This window comes from Melanerpes formicivorus, unplaced genomic scaffold (assembly GCF_026170545.1).
Source record: "Melanerpes formicivorus ecotype bairdi unplaced genomic scaffold, bMelFor1.0.p_v2 SCAF_1, whole genome shotgun sequence".
NCBI lineage: Eukaryota > Metazoa > Chordata > Aves > Piciformes > Picidae > Melanerpes > Melanerpes formicivorus.
In genome coordinates this window covers 30,845,257-30,866,346 of record NW_027142353.1, presented here as the reverse complement: position 1 = coordinate 30,866,346, position 21,090 = coordinate 30,845,257, and the positions used below count along the sequence as shown (strand labels likewise).

Genomic DNA, 21,090 nt, shown 5'->3' with positions numbered 1-21,090 from the left:
CCTGTGTGTTCTATCCAATGGAAGAATTTTTGCCACTTTCTGCTCTGTGTAGCAACATTATATCCTATTTTACATGGGGAATAAAACTCAGGAAAATATGAAGAATTTCTAATTTTATGCAAGAACATCCATTTGAAGAAACAACTTTTTTTTTTTTTTTTTTTTTTTTTTTTTTTAATTTAAACTGTTTTCTAATGAATTTTGTGTAGTATCACAGCCAAGTTCTGTGGGTTCTTATGTTTCCAGAGCAGAAGGCTAGAAAACAAAATAATGCCAGAAAACCCAACCTCCTTTTGGAGGCTCCTTTTGGAATGTTAAGAGGTTGTGCTGTTATTGATACAGTCTTTTGTTAAATAGTGTTGGTTAAACTTTCAGTAAATCAAATACATGAGAAAACAGTTTCACTCTGGATTTGTTCCTAAGTCAAAATTTGAGAATTTTCCCTCTATATGACCTAGTCTGTAATTCGGTGTGGGCTTTTTGTTTGGTTGCTTGGTTTGGGTGTTTTGCTTGGAGGATAGGCATCATATTTCTATGAAGTTGTGATTAACTGACGTTCTCTGCTTTTCAACCTAACATGTTAAAGCTTTGTTTTCTTCCTCCACTGCAATTCACTTACAGATTTATTGAGTGCTTTTAAAGACAAAATTAAACAGTGACTTGAACATCTTACATGTGTATTGCCAGTTAAATTGACAAGAATCTCTTGTTCTTTGTTTCTTGGACTAAAATTTACACTGATAGACCTACTCCGTTAATTAAAGTTTTTAACCCTGAATCTTCATAAACTTTAAGACTTTATCTTGCAACAGCAGTTTAAATGCTCGTTTGGTTTTACTTGATGTTTTTAATTGCTTGCCTTATGTCTCTGTAGTTCTTCAGTGTAAGCGATTGCCCAAACCCCCAGTTCTTTGATAAAGGATGACATTTGTTTGGTTTGGGAATCATGAAGGCAATAACAATAAAAACAACCCCCCACCATACCCCCTCAAAAATAATTCTAAGATATTGATGCTGTGACTGACTACTACCATTCATGCCACTGTTAATATTGCAGGACATGCATATTGTTTGTAATCTGAGCCCCCTCTTCCCCTCTATGGTGACTTCCAGACTTCCACATGAGCTGTGCTGTTTTCTCAGTATGTGTCACTAAACATTAGAATTTGGAGGCATGGTAGCTTGGAAAGTAATTATATAGAATTTTGTTATTTGGGGGTTTTGTTTCTTTCTTTGGTCATTTTTGCATGTCAGCAGAGACTTTTGGAGATGACAGCAGCAAGATTTGATGCTAACTTTTGCAAAGTTGTGGAGTTTGCACTTTTTACAAGAAGAATGGAGAACGGGATGTGCAAACAGTGATATGTCAAGTAGCAGACTGAATTTTGGTTTCTGAGTGACGTATCACTAAAGCAGCCAGTGAGGAAATGCTTGCGTGAAGTGGATGTCAAAATAGTGTTACTCTGTGTGGTAGGTGTGTTTAATTTTTGCTTTCTGGAACTAATGTCGCTTTTTTTTTAAAACCTCGTAGAAATGAGTGTCAATGTTGGTGATCTTAAAATTGTTCCTGTTAGAACACTGACCTTCAAAATGGGAGATGAAGGTTTAAATATCCTTTTTAGACTGGGATTCAGATTCCATATTCCAGAAGCACACAGTAAGCTAAGCTTCTGTGTGCTGAAAATTCCGTAACTTTCATTCCTGATGAAGCTGATTCTCTTTGTGGAAAGAGAAGCTTGTATCACTCAATCAACTCCATGTAGCCAAATGGTAAAAGGTTGTACAGTAGGGTGGGAGTTACTTTAGGGCTTAATTTTTTTAAAATACAGTTTTCTGGTTTGAGCTTGTTGCTGTATTTTATCCTAAAGACCTGCTTGTGTGTGTATATGTGTGAACAGTCTTGTGGAAGTAAAATTTAGGCCTCTTTGAACTTTTCATTCTTTTATCAAGATGGATAGAATTGTTGCCATGCTGAGGATTAGGGAGCAGTGTGAACAGTTCAGATTGTAGATTTATTAATAAAACAAATTAAATTTGTGTCATAATTCTTTGTGTATTAAACTCAGTTGTTTAGTTACTGGCAGAACTACCAGTTGGCTTTTTAGAGAAACTTGAGGAAATTGTTCACTTTGAAGTTCAACAATTTGAAGTAATTTTTAAGTGTCATGCTTGTTAATATGAACATATTAGAATTGGAGACCTCAGAAGAAAATCATTATCACAGATTTGTTTCATATTTGGTTACTCTGCATTGTTGTTTTGGTTTGTCATACCTTTGTTTACAAAAGAAGGCACAGCAGATTTTAGATGTTTAAGTTGCTCTTTTTAATTTAATAACACATTTTTCTGTTAAGTTGCTGTCGTAGAGTTGGAAGGGTAAGGCCGAAAAGCCTCCTCCCTCCCCCCTGTAAAGTAAAGGGAAAGAAAATTGAAGGGAAAGGGAAAAAAAACCTCACAGCTGAATTAGCAAAGCAATGACAGCTGTATATTTACAAAGCAGGGAAACACAGGGGAATATACAAGTTTACAATATTTACAATATATACAAAGATATACAATAAAGTAGCACAGAAATGAGAGTTTCCCCCTCTGCTGAGGGGGTTTTCCACCTCCACTCCCCCCTCTCTCCCCCTTTCCCCAGAGCGGGTTAGAAAGAGAGAGAAAGAGAAAAAAGTTAGAAGCAGTTATGTGTTAATTGGAAAGCAGTTAATACAGGCCTTGCAGTTTATCAGTTTTCAAGGTCAAGCCTTGGCCAAAAGCCCAGAACAGAGAGCTGCTGCCCAAAGGAGGAGCGGAAGAAAGACTGATAGAAAAGTGCCGGAATGCCCAGGATACCCTCCTGCACTCCCAGTTCAGAAGGTGCTTCCTCCCAATCTACCAATGAAATTAGTTTAGATCCATATTTTTTGTTTACCAACTTCTGACCAGCATATTCCCTTTCTTAAGGGGACAGCCTCAACCGGTCACAGTTGCTTAGTTGTTTTTGTTTTTCTTTGCAGCTTTCATCCAGTCAGATGGCATAATAGAAATGCTACGTTTTGATGAAGGAGACCTATTGCAGGTATGTAGTCTGAGTAAGTCATCTCAACTAGTAATGTTTCATCTTCTATTTGATAGCTGCTTTTTGAAACTCATGAGTGAATGGATTTTTGAAAATAAGCAGTGACCAAACTTAAGTCTGAAAAACTTCACAATCTTCTAGTTATTTTCAATAGTATTCTTTGGTGTGTCATGAGGTTCTGGTTCCCTTTTGTGTTGGAAAACTGGTGGAACTTACTACACGTTTGTTGCGGGTTGGGAGACAGATTTTCCCACCACAGGTATAAGAAAGACTCAGACAAAACAGATTGCAAAAATGGTGGAAAGTTTAAATGGAAAAACAATGAAAGTTTTACAGAAAACCACAAGCACCGTGACAGAAAGAGAGAGATCCCAGAACATACCCAAGAATGTCCCATCCCCTACCTGGGGGGTACACCCAACCCCCACACACCCAGGGCTCTTTCTTCCCCCCCAACCCAGCCTTGGCCCTGGCCACGCCATTTTACCTAGGCAGCGGCGAGGAAGGAAAGAGAGAGACAGGACCCTGTGCTGATGTTTTATAGGGGAGCAGGGCATTATGGGAATGAAAATACCTGGCTTCCTGTGACCACCCACTGGGCTGGGCCCCCCTTTGGGACATCCCAGGTGTGGTCTGTGCAATGGCATCAGGGGCTGGCACACAGCCTAAAGCACCACAACGTTCTATCTGTCCTGTTTGTCCAGTGTTTGTTTTTCCTTTTTTTTCCTCAGAAAAACAAGGAAATACTTTGTGTTTAAGACTTAACTTATGTAGAGTTAGGATGTAATTGGATAGTACAACTAGAGGAACTGGCAAGAGTTTCAAGATTCCCAAATATAATGGTTTCACTTGGAACAGAGTCACCACTGGGTTTATAAAAGGTCAGACAGCAGCAGTGAGGTAATTGCTGTTGTAAACATGAATTTTTCAGGTCTAGCATTACCATTCTTGTCAGGGTTATTTTGGTGTCGTTCAAAACAGGCAAAAAGGTAACTATAAAGAATACATGCTGATATTTTGAGGTGGTGGTAGTAGTAGGTATAGAATGCATGGCAACATGGAGTGACACTTTACAACTATATAGTTCTATAGACTAGAATTTCTTCGGCATGTATTTTGTGGATTGTATTTAGCAAAAGTTACTTTCCACATTAAATTCCTTGATGATGTTAGTCCTGGTAGCTGAGAGGGGGGAGAGGAGAAAGATGGAAGCAATTCATTGTTTAAATGATTAAAACACATGGCATGTGACTGTGTTCAGCTTTATTGTCTACCAATGCAGTACTTGATTTGCAGTTCTTACCTCCTGTTGAATTTGGAGGAGTCAATAAATGTAAAATACTGCATAGTTCTGTGCTCATGATGATAATTTTTTTTTTTTAGATGAAGGAAGGCATTTTTCCCCCACCTTCTACTGAAGTTGTTTGGGGGTTTTGTTTAGTTGTTTGGGTTTGTTATTCCTTCTTCCGCTGCTGGGTCCTTAATGTAAATTGAGAATAATTTACAATAGACTTTAAGATTATAATGTACAAGGATAATGTTCAAAATTACCTAAACAGGTGACAGAAAAGGTTGTGGTTAACAATAAACAAACCCAGCTCCACAATAAAACCAACCAACCAAAAAATCCCCACCAAACCAATCAAAAAACAGACAAACTCAAAGAAAACAACCCAACCAAACTCCTGAAAAACCAAACACACAGAAAATCCCCCCAAAAGCCCCAAGTTCTTAATTAAACAGTTATTTAGATGCCATGTGCTAAACACATAATATATATGGCTTTTTTGGACATACAGAGTAGAATAGTGGAAGTTTCTATATTGTGGTTACAGTCTCAGTTTCTGTTTTTGACTCAATATTTCTTCAACTAGCATGGAGACACCACATAGCAGTATAAATACAACAGAAAAAAAATCACTAGGCTTAGTTTCTTTTCTTTTACATACTCTTAACATATATTTTGACAGGAGCTGTTTAATGAAAATGACAGTTGGGTGTTGGCCAAATTTTAAAGACAAAACTAATGTAGTTATATTTACTTACCTTAATCTTAAGCTTTTAAAAAAAATTTCCAGGGTTCCTTTACACACATACATATATATCTTTCCAACTAATTAAAATTGATCTTATGAATCTGAAATTATTTTTTAAATTTATTGTTATTTATTTTATTTTATCACATAGTTCTTAGGTGCTGCTGCGAACCACCTTAATAATTCTCGTAAATGTGGAAAACTAAACCAGATTGTTAAACATTCCAAGTTTATTGCAAGGTGTAACAGAGACAGAAAAACTAATTTAAATATTACGATCAGATAAAGTTGAGCAGTGCTGGATGTTGAGCTGCAAGCTTTAGACCACATTTGGCTGCCACTTACAGTATACTGCTGAATATTTGATATAAATCAAAGCAAGAAACAAAATTTCTAAGAAATAGTTTATGTGTTTTATATTATGGTTGTGGCTCTTAAGCCAAAAATGCCAAAATAATCAAAACCAATTCCTTTTAATCAGAAGGACACACGTGTTTCCTCTAGCTTACAATTTATTTCCTACAGATTTTAATGTGGTGACCTTATGTGACTACTTACTGCATTAAAGAAATAAACCCAAAGTAAACACATTATTGTAGAAACAAATTTACATCTTGTGAACAGCAGTTATGGAAATTTTAAACCGACTGTAATGTCATTGAGTGTTTCTTTTCCAGGCTTTCTATAAATTTTTGCAAATGTACAGTGTTGAGTAATGTCGCATCATCTTCAGGTTATGTTTTTTTATTTAATTTAACACCAGCAGTTAAGTTCTTGAAGTGATTAATCATTCAAGTGTTAAATCCATCTGCAATTTGGTCTATTTTTCTTAGTTGAAGCAGTTGCTTTCCAAGTAAGGCTATTTAAATGCTGAGCCTTATGTAATTTAATCATTAGGGATTCCTGCCTCCTCCCTCCAATTATTCTATTGATGCTGGGTTTTGTATTTATTTAGACTATGTACCATCAGTGAAATGCTCTTTTATATCTTTCAATCACATTTAAGACTTTGGTTGTTGAAAAGAAATGAAATGTTTTGGAAAGTTGGGTTTGACCAGGCTGATTTAAAATACTTATTGAAGGATCATGGATCTTTAAATACTTAAGTAAAAAACCCTTGTACTTAGTAAAAACAAACTGGCAATGGAAATGTCTAGTTTCATGCTAGTGGGTAACAGCATCAAAGTAGAGACTATACTTTTTGAGTATGGACTTTCAGTAGGTTGATTAGGAAAAGCTACATCGCATAGCTTTGTCCTTTGTATTAACAGAGTGAGATTTTTATTCTTTAGCATACATATTTAGGTTAGTTTATATCTGAATAAATGTATTTTACTTTTGACTATGGATTTCTCAATTGTGTCTATTCTTCACACAAATAGTCCTCTTAATAAACAACTTACTGAAGTCTTCAAATAATTTATTTAGATCCTAAACACAGGGTAAGAATTGTATTAGTGTAAATCATCCATTACTCAATGCAGTGTAGGGTTTGGGTATTTTCTTCAATAGCAAGCACTTTTCAGATGTTTATATAATTGGCTTTCAGGTCATAGAAATGTTTGGTTGGAATGGGCCTCAGGAGATTATGTAGTGCTTTCTTCAGGTAGTGTTGTGTGTAGATGGACTACCCTTGGCAGATGCTTGACTTTCTTGAAACCTCTGGAGGAGTAACTTTCACAAGTTTTATTAAGTATGTAACTGTTTATTCCCAAGCTGTTTTTTGCGGCTTCTTTTTTCCCCTCCAATATATAGTAAATTAGATTATTTTTTAAAATTATTTCCCCCCCTTGATAATTTTGTATTAAAAGAGACCTATAGCTGTTTCTTGCAAATTTTCTCAAACAGTACTGTCTCTACAGTACTTAAAGTGTAGCCTTTAATCAGGATGCTAGTACTCTGAGACTTTGAGAAAGGACAGAATAATCAATTCCCTGTGTAATAACAGTTATTTTAATAATTCCAAATTTAGTTGTAAATTTTTGGTGCCATTTTGTTTTCTCATTTAGTTTGTATTTCACTATGCTCTCTGCTATGCTCTCCTTTCTTTTGTATATTATTGCTTAGTCAGTTATTCCCAGTTTTAGATTTGAGCTCTCCTTCAGCTGCACTTCGTGTCATCATTCTCAGGCCATCTCCTCCATGTGTCCTCAGTGAAGTCTTGTCCAGACCTGACAGATGCTTCAACCCCTGACAGTGATGTCATCTGCAAATATTAGGAGTGCTGAAATAAACTACAACTGTTACTTTAAATAATTTATCCTTTCATGTCAAGCCAACATGCGATCTCACTTTTGATGACTTTATTTTGAAAAGTGAACAGGAAAGTAAAATTTGGTTTTGAGAACAAAGTTTTCATTTGCTTTTATCACAGTATCACCAAGGTTGGAAGAGACCTCAAAGATTTAGTTCATAAAGGACTGTTTCTTGACTGAGTCATTGTCTTTATAGTGAGAGCTATTTCCTTGGTATCTGATGTTTTCCTGCACAGTGTATTTGGAGCCACTATTTTACAGTGAGCAATCCTATATTCAGACGTTGTGTTTGGAAAGTGCTTTTTATGTAGTTCAGGAAGTACTTCTGCTTATGTAGTAGTATTTTTAAAGTAGCATATCCTGCAATGGAAAAAGAAAAGGGTAAGACTCTCAGATTAAATTATCTTAATGTGAATCACTACATTTATCATGGTCACAATAATCTTAAGTGTATGAAATACTCTTTTTACAGGTGAACTCCTGAAAATTATTTACTGATACTTACTGGTTTGCAGAGTAGCTAAAATATAGGAAAGAAAAAAAATGTATGTGGTTATATATACTTAATATATTTACCATGATTGTTCATTGCTAGTCACAAAAGGCAGTAATGAATGTCAAATGAAAAGAACTTTAACATGTGTCTTGGGTGTAGGGAGAAAGACAGATACTCTTTACCCCTCCCAAAGAAGTAAAAGAAAAACACTCCACGCAGGATTGGAAAGAATTGTCAATAGTACTTCCGTTTAAATTCCCAACTAATTACAACAGTATAAACCATGCAAAACCTGTGTATGAAAAATAGATTTTAAACTTGAGGTTGATCAAACACTTGACCGGGTCACTCAAAAGTTGTAGAATTTCCTTCTGTGGAGATATCTGGAACTTAGTGGCCCAAACCTGTAAGTAAGCTGAAGTACCTACATCTTCCCTTAGCACAAGTTGACTGGATGGCTTCTGGAGTTTCCTTCCAATGTTTGTCATTTTATAAAAGAATAAAAGCAATCTCAGTTTATTGCTTGTGAGCAGCTGAAGTCCCACTGCTCAAAAAAAAAGTAATAATTGCAGTTTCTTCTTCTTGTACAGGAAGAATTGTCATCCCTAGGCTTTAATTTAAAAATAATTAATTAATGCCCAGGAGTGACCCTGGCAAAGCTGGTGTCGACAGCATGTGTTGCATCAGCTAAAGTAAACTGATATTTTTGTTTCCTTGTGTGAATTTGGGTCATGAAAGAGCATGGCAAGAACGACTCAGTCCATTTTCAGCTACCTTTCAGATTACACCTTTTTTGGTTTTCATTACCTTAGGCATGCTATTAGTAATTAATAATGTTTTTTATAATTATCCTACTTATTTGCATAAAGCTCATAAGTGCAACAATGAAGATTTTAACTGCCATCTATTTAACAGTTTTGTAGCTGTCTTTGAGAGACATTTAGTTGCATTTAGTTGTCATTTAGTTGCAAGCAGCACATTAACTTTTCTACAATAAGGAACCAGCCTTACTATAAAGCAACAGTATGTAGATTGTTCTGAGATACTTTTTCACCCTGAAAGAGTCTTTTAGATTACTGTGTGTACTCGTGTAGGAATACAGAAAGCTCTGGCCTTTGAGAATTTTAGTAACATTGTGTGTCCAGAAACACCAGGTCTTAATTAAGAGGGTCTTAGTTCTTCGTCCTCTCTATGCTGCTGTCTGTGGTTTTTAATTCAGTCCCTTGAACATAGATAATCCGTGGTACTTGAGATGCCTTGGTGTGTTCTGGATATCTATGTGCATCTGGCAGATACTAGCACAGAGCATAGGAGGAACTGTGTGCCCTTCCGGATGTCAATCTGAGACCAGGCAGGTTGCCTTAGGACATTAATCTCAAGTGGCAGCAGATGCCTATGTTTAGATGAGTGAATGTAGTACTACGTTATATGACCTTTTACCAAGAAATAAAGAACAGCTATTATAACACACTGGTGAGACATTAACCTTTGTTTTTTGAGGGGGTTTTGGGAGGGATTTTTTGGTTCATTTTCTGGATAAAGTTAACAACCGTGAGTAGGCCTTCGAGACAGCTTTCAGACTACAAAGTGTAGGGTTTCATTCACCGTGTGCACAAGATTGTTGTCTGGTATCGTTCCACAACTATACTGAATTTGTGAGGTGTGTTTTCAGGTAGAATTTCTCTGTGAAAAGCTTTCTTGAGGATATGAAACTCTAGGGAAAAAATGTTGTAAGTTTTGAAACTGGTACTGTCTGACTCACTGTGTGCATTGTATCAAGATCTTTATTCTGAAATCCCTTTGGTTTATAGTTTAATCCTTATAGGTTCATATAAGAAAAAAGGCATGCAACTGTTAGTAGCAGCAGCCAGTGCATATGCTATCTTCAAATTAAAAACTAACAAACAAACAAACAAAAACGTTAAAAATATTTTCTGTCTCCAAGGCTTGAATACAGCCTTTTGAGTAGAATCAATATAACCCCACAGTACTGTTGAAAGGGGTGATTTTTTTTTTTCCTCTCCTGATTATTTTGCCCACTCAGTTGTGTATTTCTACTGTTTCTTTTGTGCTAGCCTTAATCTTTTTTGTGAGGCAGGCAGTTGGATCAGGAAATTAATCAAGTCAAGTTTTTTTCAGTATCACTTAACTTGTTATATCTCTGGAAATATTAATAGTGCACTTGAAGCTGCCTTCTTGCTCTGCACATTGCAAGGTAGTATGTGTAATACTTCTCTCCATACAGATAAAATTTAATAAAATTTTCCTTCACACATCTTATTTTGCTGATGCTGCTCTATTACAGACATATCTTTACAGGAGAAAAGAAGAAGCTGTATCTAGTAAACAGCATAAATTTATTTTTCTTTATCTGATAAACTGACAGTATTTAGCAATGTGTACTTTAAATAGTAGATTGATCTAGTACATGGGTTTAGTTCCTGGCACTTTTGATTGACAGTTCTGTGCAGTCACACAGGAAAAACAGCATGCCAGACTGTAGCGCAGCAAGTCCACAACTTTACTAGATGAAATTAAAAGAATTTAGAACACTTAACTGGACACATTTGTATGTTTTTGTTTACTGCAAAACTCTAAAGATTGACATGTAATAAAAAAGGGTGGTAATTATAGAAACTGCAACATGAAAATTATTTTTGGTTTAGTTCCATGATGCTATGTTTGATCTACTGAATTTGGTATGCTATTCCTTTTGCTCTTGATTGACCCTAATTAAAAAAAAACTTCAAAAACTACAACCAAAAAAACACCCCACAACAACAACAGAAAGTGTATAAAAAACAAACCAAAACCCACACAGGAGTTTATCTACGAAACCCCCCAAACAAAACAAAAAGCAAAACACCTTCTCAAAACACAAAAAGTATCATTAAAATGTATTTGTCATTTCTGTTTAGCAGCCAATCCTGTTTAATATCTTTGTTGATGATCTGGACAAGGGGATTGAGTCTACCATTAGTAAGTTTGCAAATGAAACCAATTGGGAGCAAGTGTCAATTGATTAGAGGGTAGAAGGGCTCTGCAGAGGGACCTTGAAAGGTTGGACAGATGGGCAGAGTCCAGTGGCATGAGATGTAACACATCCAAGTGCCAGGTTCTGCACATTGACCACAAGAACCCCATGCAGTGCTACAGGCTGGGGACAGAGTGGCTGGAGAGTGGCCAGGCATAAAGGGACCTGGGGGTGCTGGTCGATGGTAGGCTGAACATGAGCCTGCAGTGTGTCCAGGTGGCCAAGAAGGCCAAAAGCATCCTGGACTGTATCAGGAACTCTGTGGCCAGCAGGAGCAGGGTGGTCATTCTGCCCCTGTACACTGCACTGGTTAGGCCACATCTGTTAGACACACATCCTGTGTCCAGTTCTGGACCCCTTAGTTTAGGAAAGATGTTGAGTTGCTGGAAGGTGTCCACAGAAGGGCAATGAAGCTGGTGAGGGGTTTGGAACACAAGCCCTATGAGGAGAGAATGAGGGAGCTGGATTGTTTAGCCTGGAGAAGAGGAGGCTCGGGGGAGACCCTATTGCTGTCTACAGCTACGTGAAAGGAGGTTGTAGCCAGGTGAGGGCTGGTCTCTTCTCCCAAACAACCTGTGACAGAACAAGAGGACACAGTCTCAAGCTGTGGCAGGGGTAGATAAGGCTGGATGTTAGGAAGAAATTCTTCACAAAAAGAGAGATTGGCCATTGGAATGTGCTGCCCAGGGAGGTGGTGGAGTTACCATCCCTGGAAGTGTTTAAAAAAAGACTGGATGAGGCACTTAGTGCCGTGGTTTAGTTAATTAGATGGTGTTGGGTGATAAGTGGACTTTTGGTTGCCAATAGGCAGGGAAGTCAGTGGTGTGAATGTACAGCAGGGAAGAATGGAGCTGTTATCATCAATAGAATTACTTTAAGTGACTGTCCTGTTGTGTTAAAAAAAAAAGAGGGATATATGCAGTTGTTTGGTAGGGACGAATAGCTTCTAGCAGAGAAAATGCTCAAAATGGATTTGGGTCATTTTTGGATACATGTGCATTACTGATTGCATTGCCTAGATATTCAGTTCTAGAAGTTCCTAGTCTTCAACACTTGGAGCATATCACTTGCCACATATATCAGAGATGTGCAGAAAGCTCATAAATGCTGAGATTTATTGAACAACTTGTCTGAGCCTGTATCAGTGGTGAAGATTAGCATGCCACTCAATTGCAGTTAAAGAACTTGGTCTGCTTAGTTCTTACAAACAAGCACTAATCTGTTTCTACTGAGTAGGCTGTGCAGCATCTCTTGCACAGCCTACTCAGAGCCAGGTGTAATCTAACGTGCTTTTAGAGAGAATGGCTACCTCTGCAAGCTGTTGCATAGATAAAAATAAAAATCAGAAAGACAGTGATTCATGGTTGTCAGATTTGTGCTAGAAAAGTAGATACAAATGATACGTAATTGTAAGAAGCTGAAACTTATTGAAACAATTTTTAAAATGTTGGATACCTATTTTTCTTCAGAGGTTATAAAACCATGTGAACTAGGGGAAATCACTGGCTTAATGCTTTGAACAAGTGCTTGCATGAAATGTCAAACCAGCTTTTGACAGCACAAGTCCTTTTGGATGGAGAGAAAAATATATCCAGCTGATTCACTTTGATTCGGTTTCCTACCTATCTTTTAAGTTGAGAAATTAATGGGTGGCAGTTTAAAACTGGAGCCTTTGCTATTACCTTTCCAGTGTAAATGAAAAATAAGGTATGCAAGACAGAGACCAGTTTTGGTTTGTTTTTTTTTTTTTTATTTTTTGGGGGGGGGGGGGGTGTGTTTGTTTGGTTTGGTTTTTTTGTTTGGTTGTTGCATTTTTTTCCCCCCCTTCTGATTAAATCCTTAGACTTGAGAGCTAATCAGTTATTTGTATTAGGCAATACTACATAGGAAGTTTTAGATACAAATCAATTTGTAATTTAAACATTGACTAGTAAACTAAAAATTATTTTAAGTTTCTTCCTTAATTTTAATTGAATTCTCCTTAATATTCTGAAACAGTTCACAGCAGGTTGTATCTGTTTATATCCTAGAAGAAATTAGAAAGTGAAGGATGACATCAGAAATTAAGTAGCTGAACTAAGAGCTTATCAGCATGCGAGTAGTATACCTTAGCTAGGAAAACTTAACGGAAACATATGCAAGACAGTGTATTCTAATAAAAGGCAAAATAAAATATAAAATAATATATAAAATATATTCTTTTACTAGAGGAATTCTTGAGTAAATATAATTAGAAAAAAATGAACAAACTTTTATCTTAGGAAAATGAAAGTGTAATTTGTAAGTGAAATAGAGATCAATCAATTGCCTAGCCAAGGGACCTGATTTTTAGTTCTGAAATAAGATATGAAAAATTTATATTCTGCTCCTGAACAAATTAGATTAGAGCTGAGCAGTGTCAGATCAGTCAGGGTGCACCACAGATGTTGTCACACAGGTAAGCTTTCTTCCTGCTCCTCTAAGATAAATACTTGTCTGGGCCATTTAATTCCTGTGAGAGGGACTGAAATCCTCAATTTGATCCCCCAATCCTGTGGGAAGACAGAATTTTTCAAAGTTGTATATAGAAGAGAATAGAATAGGATAGACCAGGTTGGAAGAGACCTTCAAGATCATCGTGTCCAACCTATCATCCAACACCACCTAATCAACTAAACCATGCAACCAAGCATCCCATCAAGTCTCCTCCCGAACACCTCCAATGATGGTGACTCCACCACCTTCTCAGGCTGCCCATTCCAATGGGCAATCACTCTCTCTGTATAGAACTTCCTCCTAACCTCCAGCCTAAACCTCCCCTGACACAGCCTGAGACTGTGTCCTCTTGTTCTGGTGCTGGCTGCCTGGGAGAAGAGACCAACCTCCGCCTGTCTACAACCACCCTTTTGTGGCAATGCCAGCGACGAGCAGTGTGAGCAATCTGGCAGTGCAGGCCTAGAGCCTGACATGGTGGTAGGCCATGCTCAGCGTAAGTGCAGAGCCAGCTAGCAGTGTAGCAAAACAGTGCTGTGCCTGCAGCATGTAACTAAAACAGGACACTGGTAGCTATAAACACAGAAAGTTATCTTGGAACAACAGGACATGCACCTGCATCAGCAACCTTGCGTGTTATCATTAGTTGGACCAATAATCTATGATAGTGGAATGTGTAGTCACTCATAGGGAACCAATGAAGCTATGCCAACAAGGCTCTCCAAGTTTATATAAGTTGTAGAAGTTCCCTTGCTACGCACTTCTACCTTTCCTTTCCCTTCTTCTTCTTTGCTGTACTTTACTGTGCTAAACTCGCTCCATAGGCCTACAATACTGGCACAATAAAGAACAATATTCGATCATATTGGTCAGCTGTATTGACTCCAATCTCTGTCCTGTTACCTGGCACCCGAATACACATGAAGTCGGGATCCTCGGACTACTATGCTGCTCGACTCAGCATAAGAGGTACGTTCTGAGCGATACGGAAAGCAGGTCGAACCAGCACTGCCCCAGTGCTGACAAAATCAGCAGCGCGCGCTCAGAAAAGGAAGCGAATCTCAACATGATTCGGTGAGTGGCCGGAGGAGGGGCAAGAGGAAGCACTCTGCGAAACAGAAGAGGCTGTGCTAAATGCCCTCCAAACTATCCTCTCCGTGAGAGGCATTGCTGATGATTCTGGGATTTTACAAGGGCTATTAGCCTGGGCCCAGAATCATGATTTTATCCCCTTGGCAACCAAAGCTTTCACTTCCGACGCATGGGACAAAATTGCAGCCCAGCTGTGGGATGAGGTGCTTAAATACTTAAAAAGAAGTTTTTCGCTATGGCTCCGTGTGGCAGACCGTCACATACATTGCAATCGATAAAAGCAGAGCAGTCTACTCCTGATTCAGCTGCTGCAGCGTTTGTTTCTAACCGAGACAAAAAAGGGAGACTTGGAAGGCACTCCCGGCCCTCTGCCCCCCTCCTCTCTCGCTACGTATCATCTTCCACTCCATCAGCATCCTCATCACAATTTCAATTGCCCACTATTCTTCCTTATACAGAAATCATGGCTCTTTTATTATCGTTCTTTTCCACGAAAAAATCTGCTCCTGTTGCATCAATAGCAGTAGAAGCGAATCCTGATCAAGCTGATAAGGCATGGAAAATCAAAATGGAGGTCACTACGCATCCAGAATTGCAGAAAGAAGACACCACGCCTGCCATCTTGGCGAGCACACCGAGTTTACCAGCCACCACCACTGCTGTTCGCACCCAGCAGGGAAAAAGCGATAAAAAGGCAGCAACACCTGTGGCTCAGCATGTTCAATCCTGTTCATTAACATGTTCCTGTAATACCGCCAGCAATGGCTCTGATTCGGAAGATGAAAACACTGACGCTAAGAAATCAAACAGCACTGACTTTGCTTTACAGTCCCTCTTAGAAAAAACTGGAGTGCTTGGAGGCTCGCGGTTATGGCATCCCTCCCGTGAGCCCCAGCCACCCCGCGGGAACTGACAGCTCCAACCGAGGCAGCACTGGCAGCTCCAATCAAGGCAGCGCCCATCCCAGCAGCGCCCATCCCAGAGGCGCCTCCCACCCCGGCAGCTCTCCTGGCGATGGCCCCCATGGAGGTGGCCCCAGTGGCTCTGGCGCAGGTTCCTGGCCCGGCAGCAGTGGCCCCGCACCAGCGGCCCTTCCCCCCTCCAGCGACTTCAGCTGTGCTACACCCCCCTCCGCCTCCTCCATTCCAGACATTATCAGCAGAGTATAGCACTGCGACAGAGGTTACAATCGAATTCTGAAAGGACAATAGTGTAAAGGATCGGGAGGTGGGAGAATGGGGAATTGATTGGCTGTTGCCTCAGTGGAGAGGTGTTGTGAACAACACCCGGAGGATTCAATAAAGTCTACATCTACTGAGTCATCAATTAAGGCGGACACCCCCCCCCACCCCAATATCAATGGGTAGCCTTAAGGCATGCAGAATTCTCCCTTGCCAAATATATGTGGCTTGGCTTTTGTTCCCATTTAGACAGACTTATTGTGACTTTCTCATCTACAACTCTATGGATGATATTCTGATTGAAAAAAAAAAAAAAAAAAGTCACATCCTAAGACAATACTCTCTGAGTTTCAACCCATGTCAGCAAGCAGAGGGTTGAAAATAACACCACATCAGACTTTTGCTAGATCATATCAGCAAATGCAACTTCCTGATAAGGCTTTGCAATTAAGTCAGGATTTAGCGATCAAAGAGTGGGCAAGAATCCAGGACAATAACTCTGATCCTGTGCTTTTCACTACTCAGCAGGGTCTAACAGGGCCATTTGGTTCCTTTGTCAATACCTTACATAAGGCATGCAATACTAATTCAGATCTGACTCACGATATGAAGGTAAAAATGCTGGATATTCTGGCATTTGACAGTGCTAATGAAAAAACTAAACAGGTTCTCAGCATTTTATCAGCAGGTGTTACTGTCTCATGACAGCAGAATGAATGAAGCATCGATAAACAGCAATGTATCTAGCCACGGCCATAGAAGCAGTCCTGAAACCACCAGTACGACCACCGCACAAGGGAAACAACCTGGGTGGAAAACATCATGCTTCTGGAAATCTAGGTATCTTAAATCAAATTGCCTGACTGCTGGACAGACTCGAAAGTGCTGTGCTCACTGTCACAGACCTAATCATATTAGTCCAGATTGTCACAGGCAGGGAAGCTGCTCCCACAACGCAAATACATCCCCCGTGACCACACCAAACCAGGGTGCTTGGACTGCCCACCCCACCCCCTCTCAGACCTGACAACAGCTGTGCATATCACTCTTGAGTCCACAGATGTTGTCGAGTCCAATCGGCATGGTCCTCTGGGTCACAGACCCTGTGCTCTGTTAATTGGCAGATTGTCTACCTTTAGACAGGGTATCCTCATAATTCCTGGTTCAATACATTCTGATTATTACTGGGCTATGAAAATTATGCTCTATAACATTGCCCCTCCTGTTAGCGCTCTTGTTGGGACAGAAATTGCTCAGCTTCTAACAGGATCCAAGGGCAAGAAGGCTCAGGTTCCACCAATATGCTTAGTATCTTATTAGCCCTAGAAATCCAAAAGGGAAAACTGGAACAGATTGTATCTTTTAGACAGCCTTGTGGACAAATTATACAATTTTCAATGATTGTGGATACCGGAGACGATGGCAATTGTTATACCTCGTCATAAATGGAATGGTCACTAGCCATTGCTCATGGCAAATTCTGAAGTCATGGGTTTGAAAGGTATCCAAACACCCTGGGTTAGCAAAGAGCCAGTGCAATTAGCTTTTAACGACAGTAAATCAATCACAGTAAGACCATATGTGTTAACCCTTCCAGTTGCTCTATTGGGCTGAGATGCCTTCAGTTAGCTAGAAGCAAAACTCGTTTCTGTTCCTTTTCTCTAGCAGCTACTAGTCAGCAACCAACTCTCAAATTAAAATGGAAAGCACATAATCCAGTATGGGTGGAATAGTGGTCTCTCAGACAAGATAGGCTGCAAGTCATTAAGACCCTAATACAGAAACAATTGCAACTAGGGCACACCTTGCTGGACACCCTCAACCCCCAGAAAAAGGAGGATTTTCTGGTACGACTCTTGTCGACCAAAGCTCTGCTCTGATTTAAAGCAACAGAGCTAATTTCATAATTTCTGATTATAATGTCTTTTAGAGGTTTGTTATTTAGAGTTTCACTAAGTTTTCCTAGTAAGCATAATAGTAAGCATTTGGTATTTACAGGTACTTAGTACACAGTAATTGTAGCACGGTATACCTACTTAGTAATGAGTTCACATTGTAAGATTCTCTTTTGGTTCAAACCTTCTTAGTTCTGTGCCTAGGCATTTCAAAGGAGCTCCATGTAATATAGTTAAGGTTTGTAGTAAATAGGTGTTCATTTTAAAAAGTATTCCTTAGCTAATGTAACATCTTTATATTTCCTTCTTAGACATTAACTAGAAAAAATACAAATAATAAAAAAAAAGTAAAAAAGGTAACAAGTACAAAGAAAAAATTTAAACACACATAACAAAAAGTACAGAAACTGTAGATACAAAAAACAGAGTACTAAATAACAGAATAATAATAAGAGCAGCAATAAAAACAAAATAATAAAAACAAAATATGACAAACTAAAAAATCATACAGATTACTAACAAAAAATAGCTGTTAACAAAAAACATAAGGCATGTTAGCAAAAAATAAAAATAAGGATTATCAAGACTACTAGATTAAGACAAAAAAACTTTATTAAGAGAAAAAATCAAGAAAATTAAATTGAAAAATAATAATAAAAAATAATGAATAGAAAAGGTTAAAAAAAAACAAAACTAGAAAATAGATTAAATAAAATAAACATAAAAAATAATTAAAATTAAAAATATAAGATAAAAAATAAGCTATTAAAAACTAGATAAAAAATTAAAAATAAAAATTTTATTGGAATAAAAAAATAAAATAAAAAATACAATAACAAAATAAAATTAAAAAATATTAAAAACACAAATAAGTTAAAAAATGAAAAAAAGTAAATTAAAAATAATAATAAAAATTTAAGGAAAAAATTAAAATAAAATAAAAAAGAAAAAATTAATAAGAAAAATATATAAAAATTAGATTAAAATTAATAAAACATTTTAAAGTATAGATAAAAATGCAATAAAAATAAAAATTACATTAAAACGGTATAAAAATAATTAAACCACAAAAATAAAAAATTAAAAAATTAAAAACAAAAACATATAACAATAAGAAAATTAAAAGTAAACTTAGAAAAAATAATATATATAATAAAATCAAAACAAAATGAAACAGATTTATTAAAAATAGATTTTAAAAATATTTTTAAAAATGCAACAAAAAATCACAAAGTTAAAAATAGATTACATTCAAAACAAACAAAGAAAAAAGTATTTACAAAGTATGTGGAATCATAGACTCATAGAATGAGTCAAGGCTGGAAGGGACCACAAGGATCATTTAGTTCCAACCGCACTGCCATGGGCAGGGACACCTCACACTAGTTCACACCAGCTAGAGCCTCATCCAGCTTGGTCTTAAATACCTCCAGGCATGGGGCCTCAGCCACCTCCCTGGACAACCCATTCCAGGGCTTCACCGCTCTCACAGTGAAGAATTTCTTCCTCACATCCAGCCTGAATCTCCTCACCCCAGCCTTGTTCCATTCTCCCTAGTCCTGTCATTTCCTGATGTGCTAGGAAGTCCCTCCCCAGCATTTGTGTAGTCTCTCTTCAGATACTGGATGGCCACAGTAAGGTCATCTCGAGCCTTCTTTTCTGTCAACTGCAATCATCGCAATAAACAACAGCAGAAGAATCAAGACTATGAGGAAATGGCATTTCCCATGAAGTTGAACGTTGATCACAATAACTGTTATGATAATCTGGGATCACAAACATCATTCAGAAGAATGTACCGCAGCACCATGTGAGTTAGGACTGAATATTATGGTTGTCTTCTCTCTTGTTAACTAATTGTGCCTCTGAAGGTAGAATCCTAGGGGATAAAGTTTCATCTTTACATTTTGCTTAGTAGATATTATTAACAGTAAAAAAAAAAAAAAGAAAAAAGAAAAGAAAAAAAAAGTCTTTTAATGGTACCAACCAGAGATAATTAGCTCATGTCAATACCTAGAAACATCAACTTTGCAAAGTGCTGCAGCCCTCTCACCACAAGACACACAAACACGGCACAACTGTCATGAAAATGACAGCAAACCTGCTTAGCACTGACCTCAACAACTGTCACGATAATCCAAGATGTCAACAGAAAGCATCTGATAACTGAGTGTTGTGACTGCTTAACTGTTGTGTGAACATTAAGAGATTAGAATTGCTAGGATGAGCAAAAACACATTATTATGTGTAATTTTATATTGGGCAAAGCAATGAAGCTCTTTTGCTCTTGCTGCTTGCCTGCAAGTTTTCTGTCTGTGAAGCTAGAGCCTGGCCAGATCTACCTTTACAGATTAAAGAAATCTTGCTACCATTAAACAATTCATGATTTTTTACCATCCTAGAGAAAATAAAGATGCAACATAACCCTAAAGCAGATTGTAAAAGACAGTGCTAAGGATTGCATTTGTGTCTTAATCTCTGTGTGCAATGTGTTCAGGCATAATCAAGTCTTCTCTGTCAATAAGAGTGAAATGTAAAGATCGGAACTATTAAGATCTAAGTTCTTCTTTACAATGTTTGTTATCTTTGACCATGTGTTATGCCAGCTCTGTTAGAACATTGTAAGTAGTTCAACTTAAGCTTTGTGCCTTGTCTGGGTTACATCAGTCTGTTAGACATGCTGTGCTACAGAGCTCTTGCTTTTGCTACACAGCTTAGTTTTACCTTGCTTGCTTCTGTATTTGCAAATAGTATCTTGTATGGGATGAGAACAACTCCCATGACCAGATTGCTCACGAAAACAAAAAGGGGGATTTGTGGCAGTGCCAGCGACGAGCAGTGTGAGCAATCTGGCAGTGCAGGCCTAGAGCTTGACATGGTGGTAGGCCATGCTCAGCATAAGTGCAGAGCCAGCTAGCAGTTTAGCAAAACAGTGCTGTGCTTGCATCATGTAACTAAAATAGGACACTGGTAGCTATAAACATAGAAAGTTATCTTGGAACAACAGGACATGCACCTGCATCAACAACCTCGTTGTGTCATTAGTAGTTGGACTAATAATCTGTAATAGTGCAATGTGTGGTCACTCATAGGGAACCAATGAAGCTATGCCAACAAGACTCTCCGAGTTTATATAAATTGTAGAATTTCCCTTGCTATGCACTTCTACCTTTCCTTTCCCTCCGTCTTCTATGCTTTACTTTACTGTGCTATACTCGCACCATAGGCCTGCAATACTGGAACAATAAAGAACAATACTCGATCATATTGGTCAGGTGTATTGACTCCAATCTCCATCCCTTTAATTCCTAAACTGAGGGGACCAGAACTGGACACAGTATTCAAGGTGTGGCCTAACCATTGCAGCATACAGGGGGAGAATCACCTCCCTGCTCCTGCTGGCCACATTGTTCCTGATGCAGGCCAGGATGCCATTGGCCCTCTTGGCTGCCTGGGTACACTGCAGGCTCATGTTCAGCCTGCCATCGACGAGCACCCCCGGGTCCCTCTCTGCCTGGCCGCTCTCCAGCCACTCTGACCCCAGCCTGTAGCACTGCATGGGGTTGTT

The 21,090-nt window shown here is 38.3% G+C and overlaps 1 protein-coding gene across 1 annotated transcript in view; it reads left to right on the top strand.

Moving 5' to 3' along the window:
* TMEM131 (transmembrane protein 131) overlaps positions 1-21,090 on the top strand; it is a 136,331-nt gene that overhangs the window by 24,774 nt on the left and 90,467 nt on the right. The window contains exon 2 of the mRNA XM_068139069.1: positions 3,000-3,061. Within this exon, the coding sequence (XP_067995170.1) occupies positions 3,000-3,061 (62 nt within the window). The remainder of the gene's footprint in view (positions 1-2,999; positions 3,062-21,090) is intronic.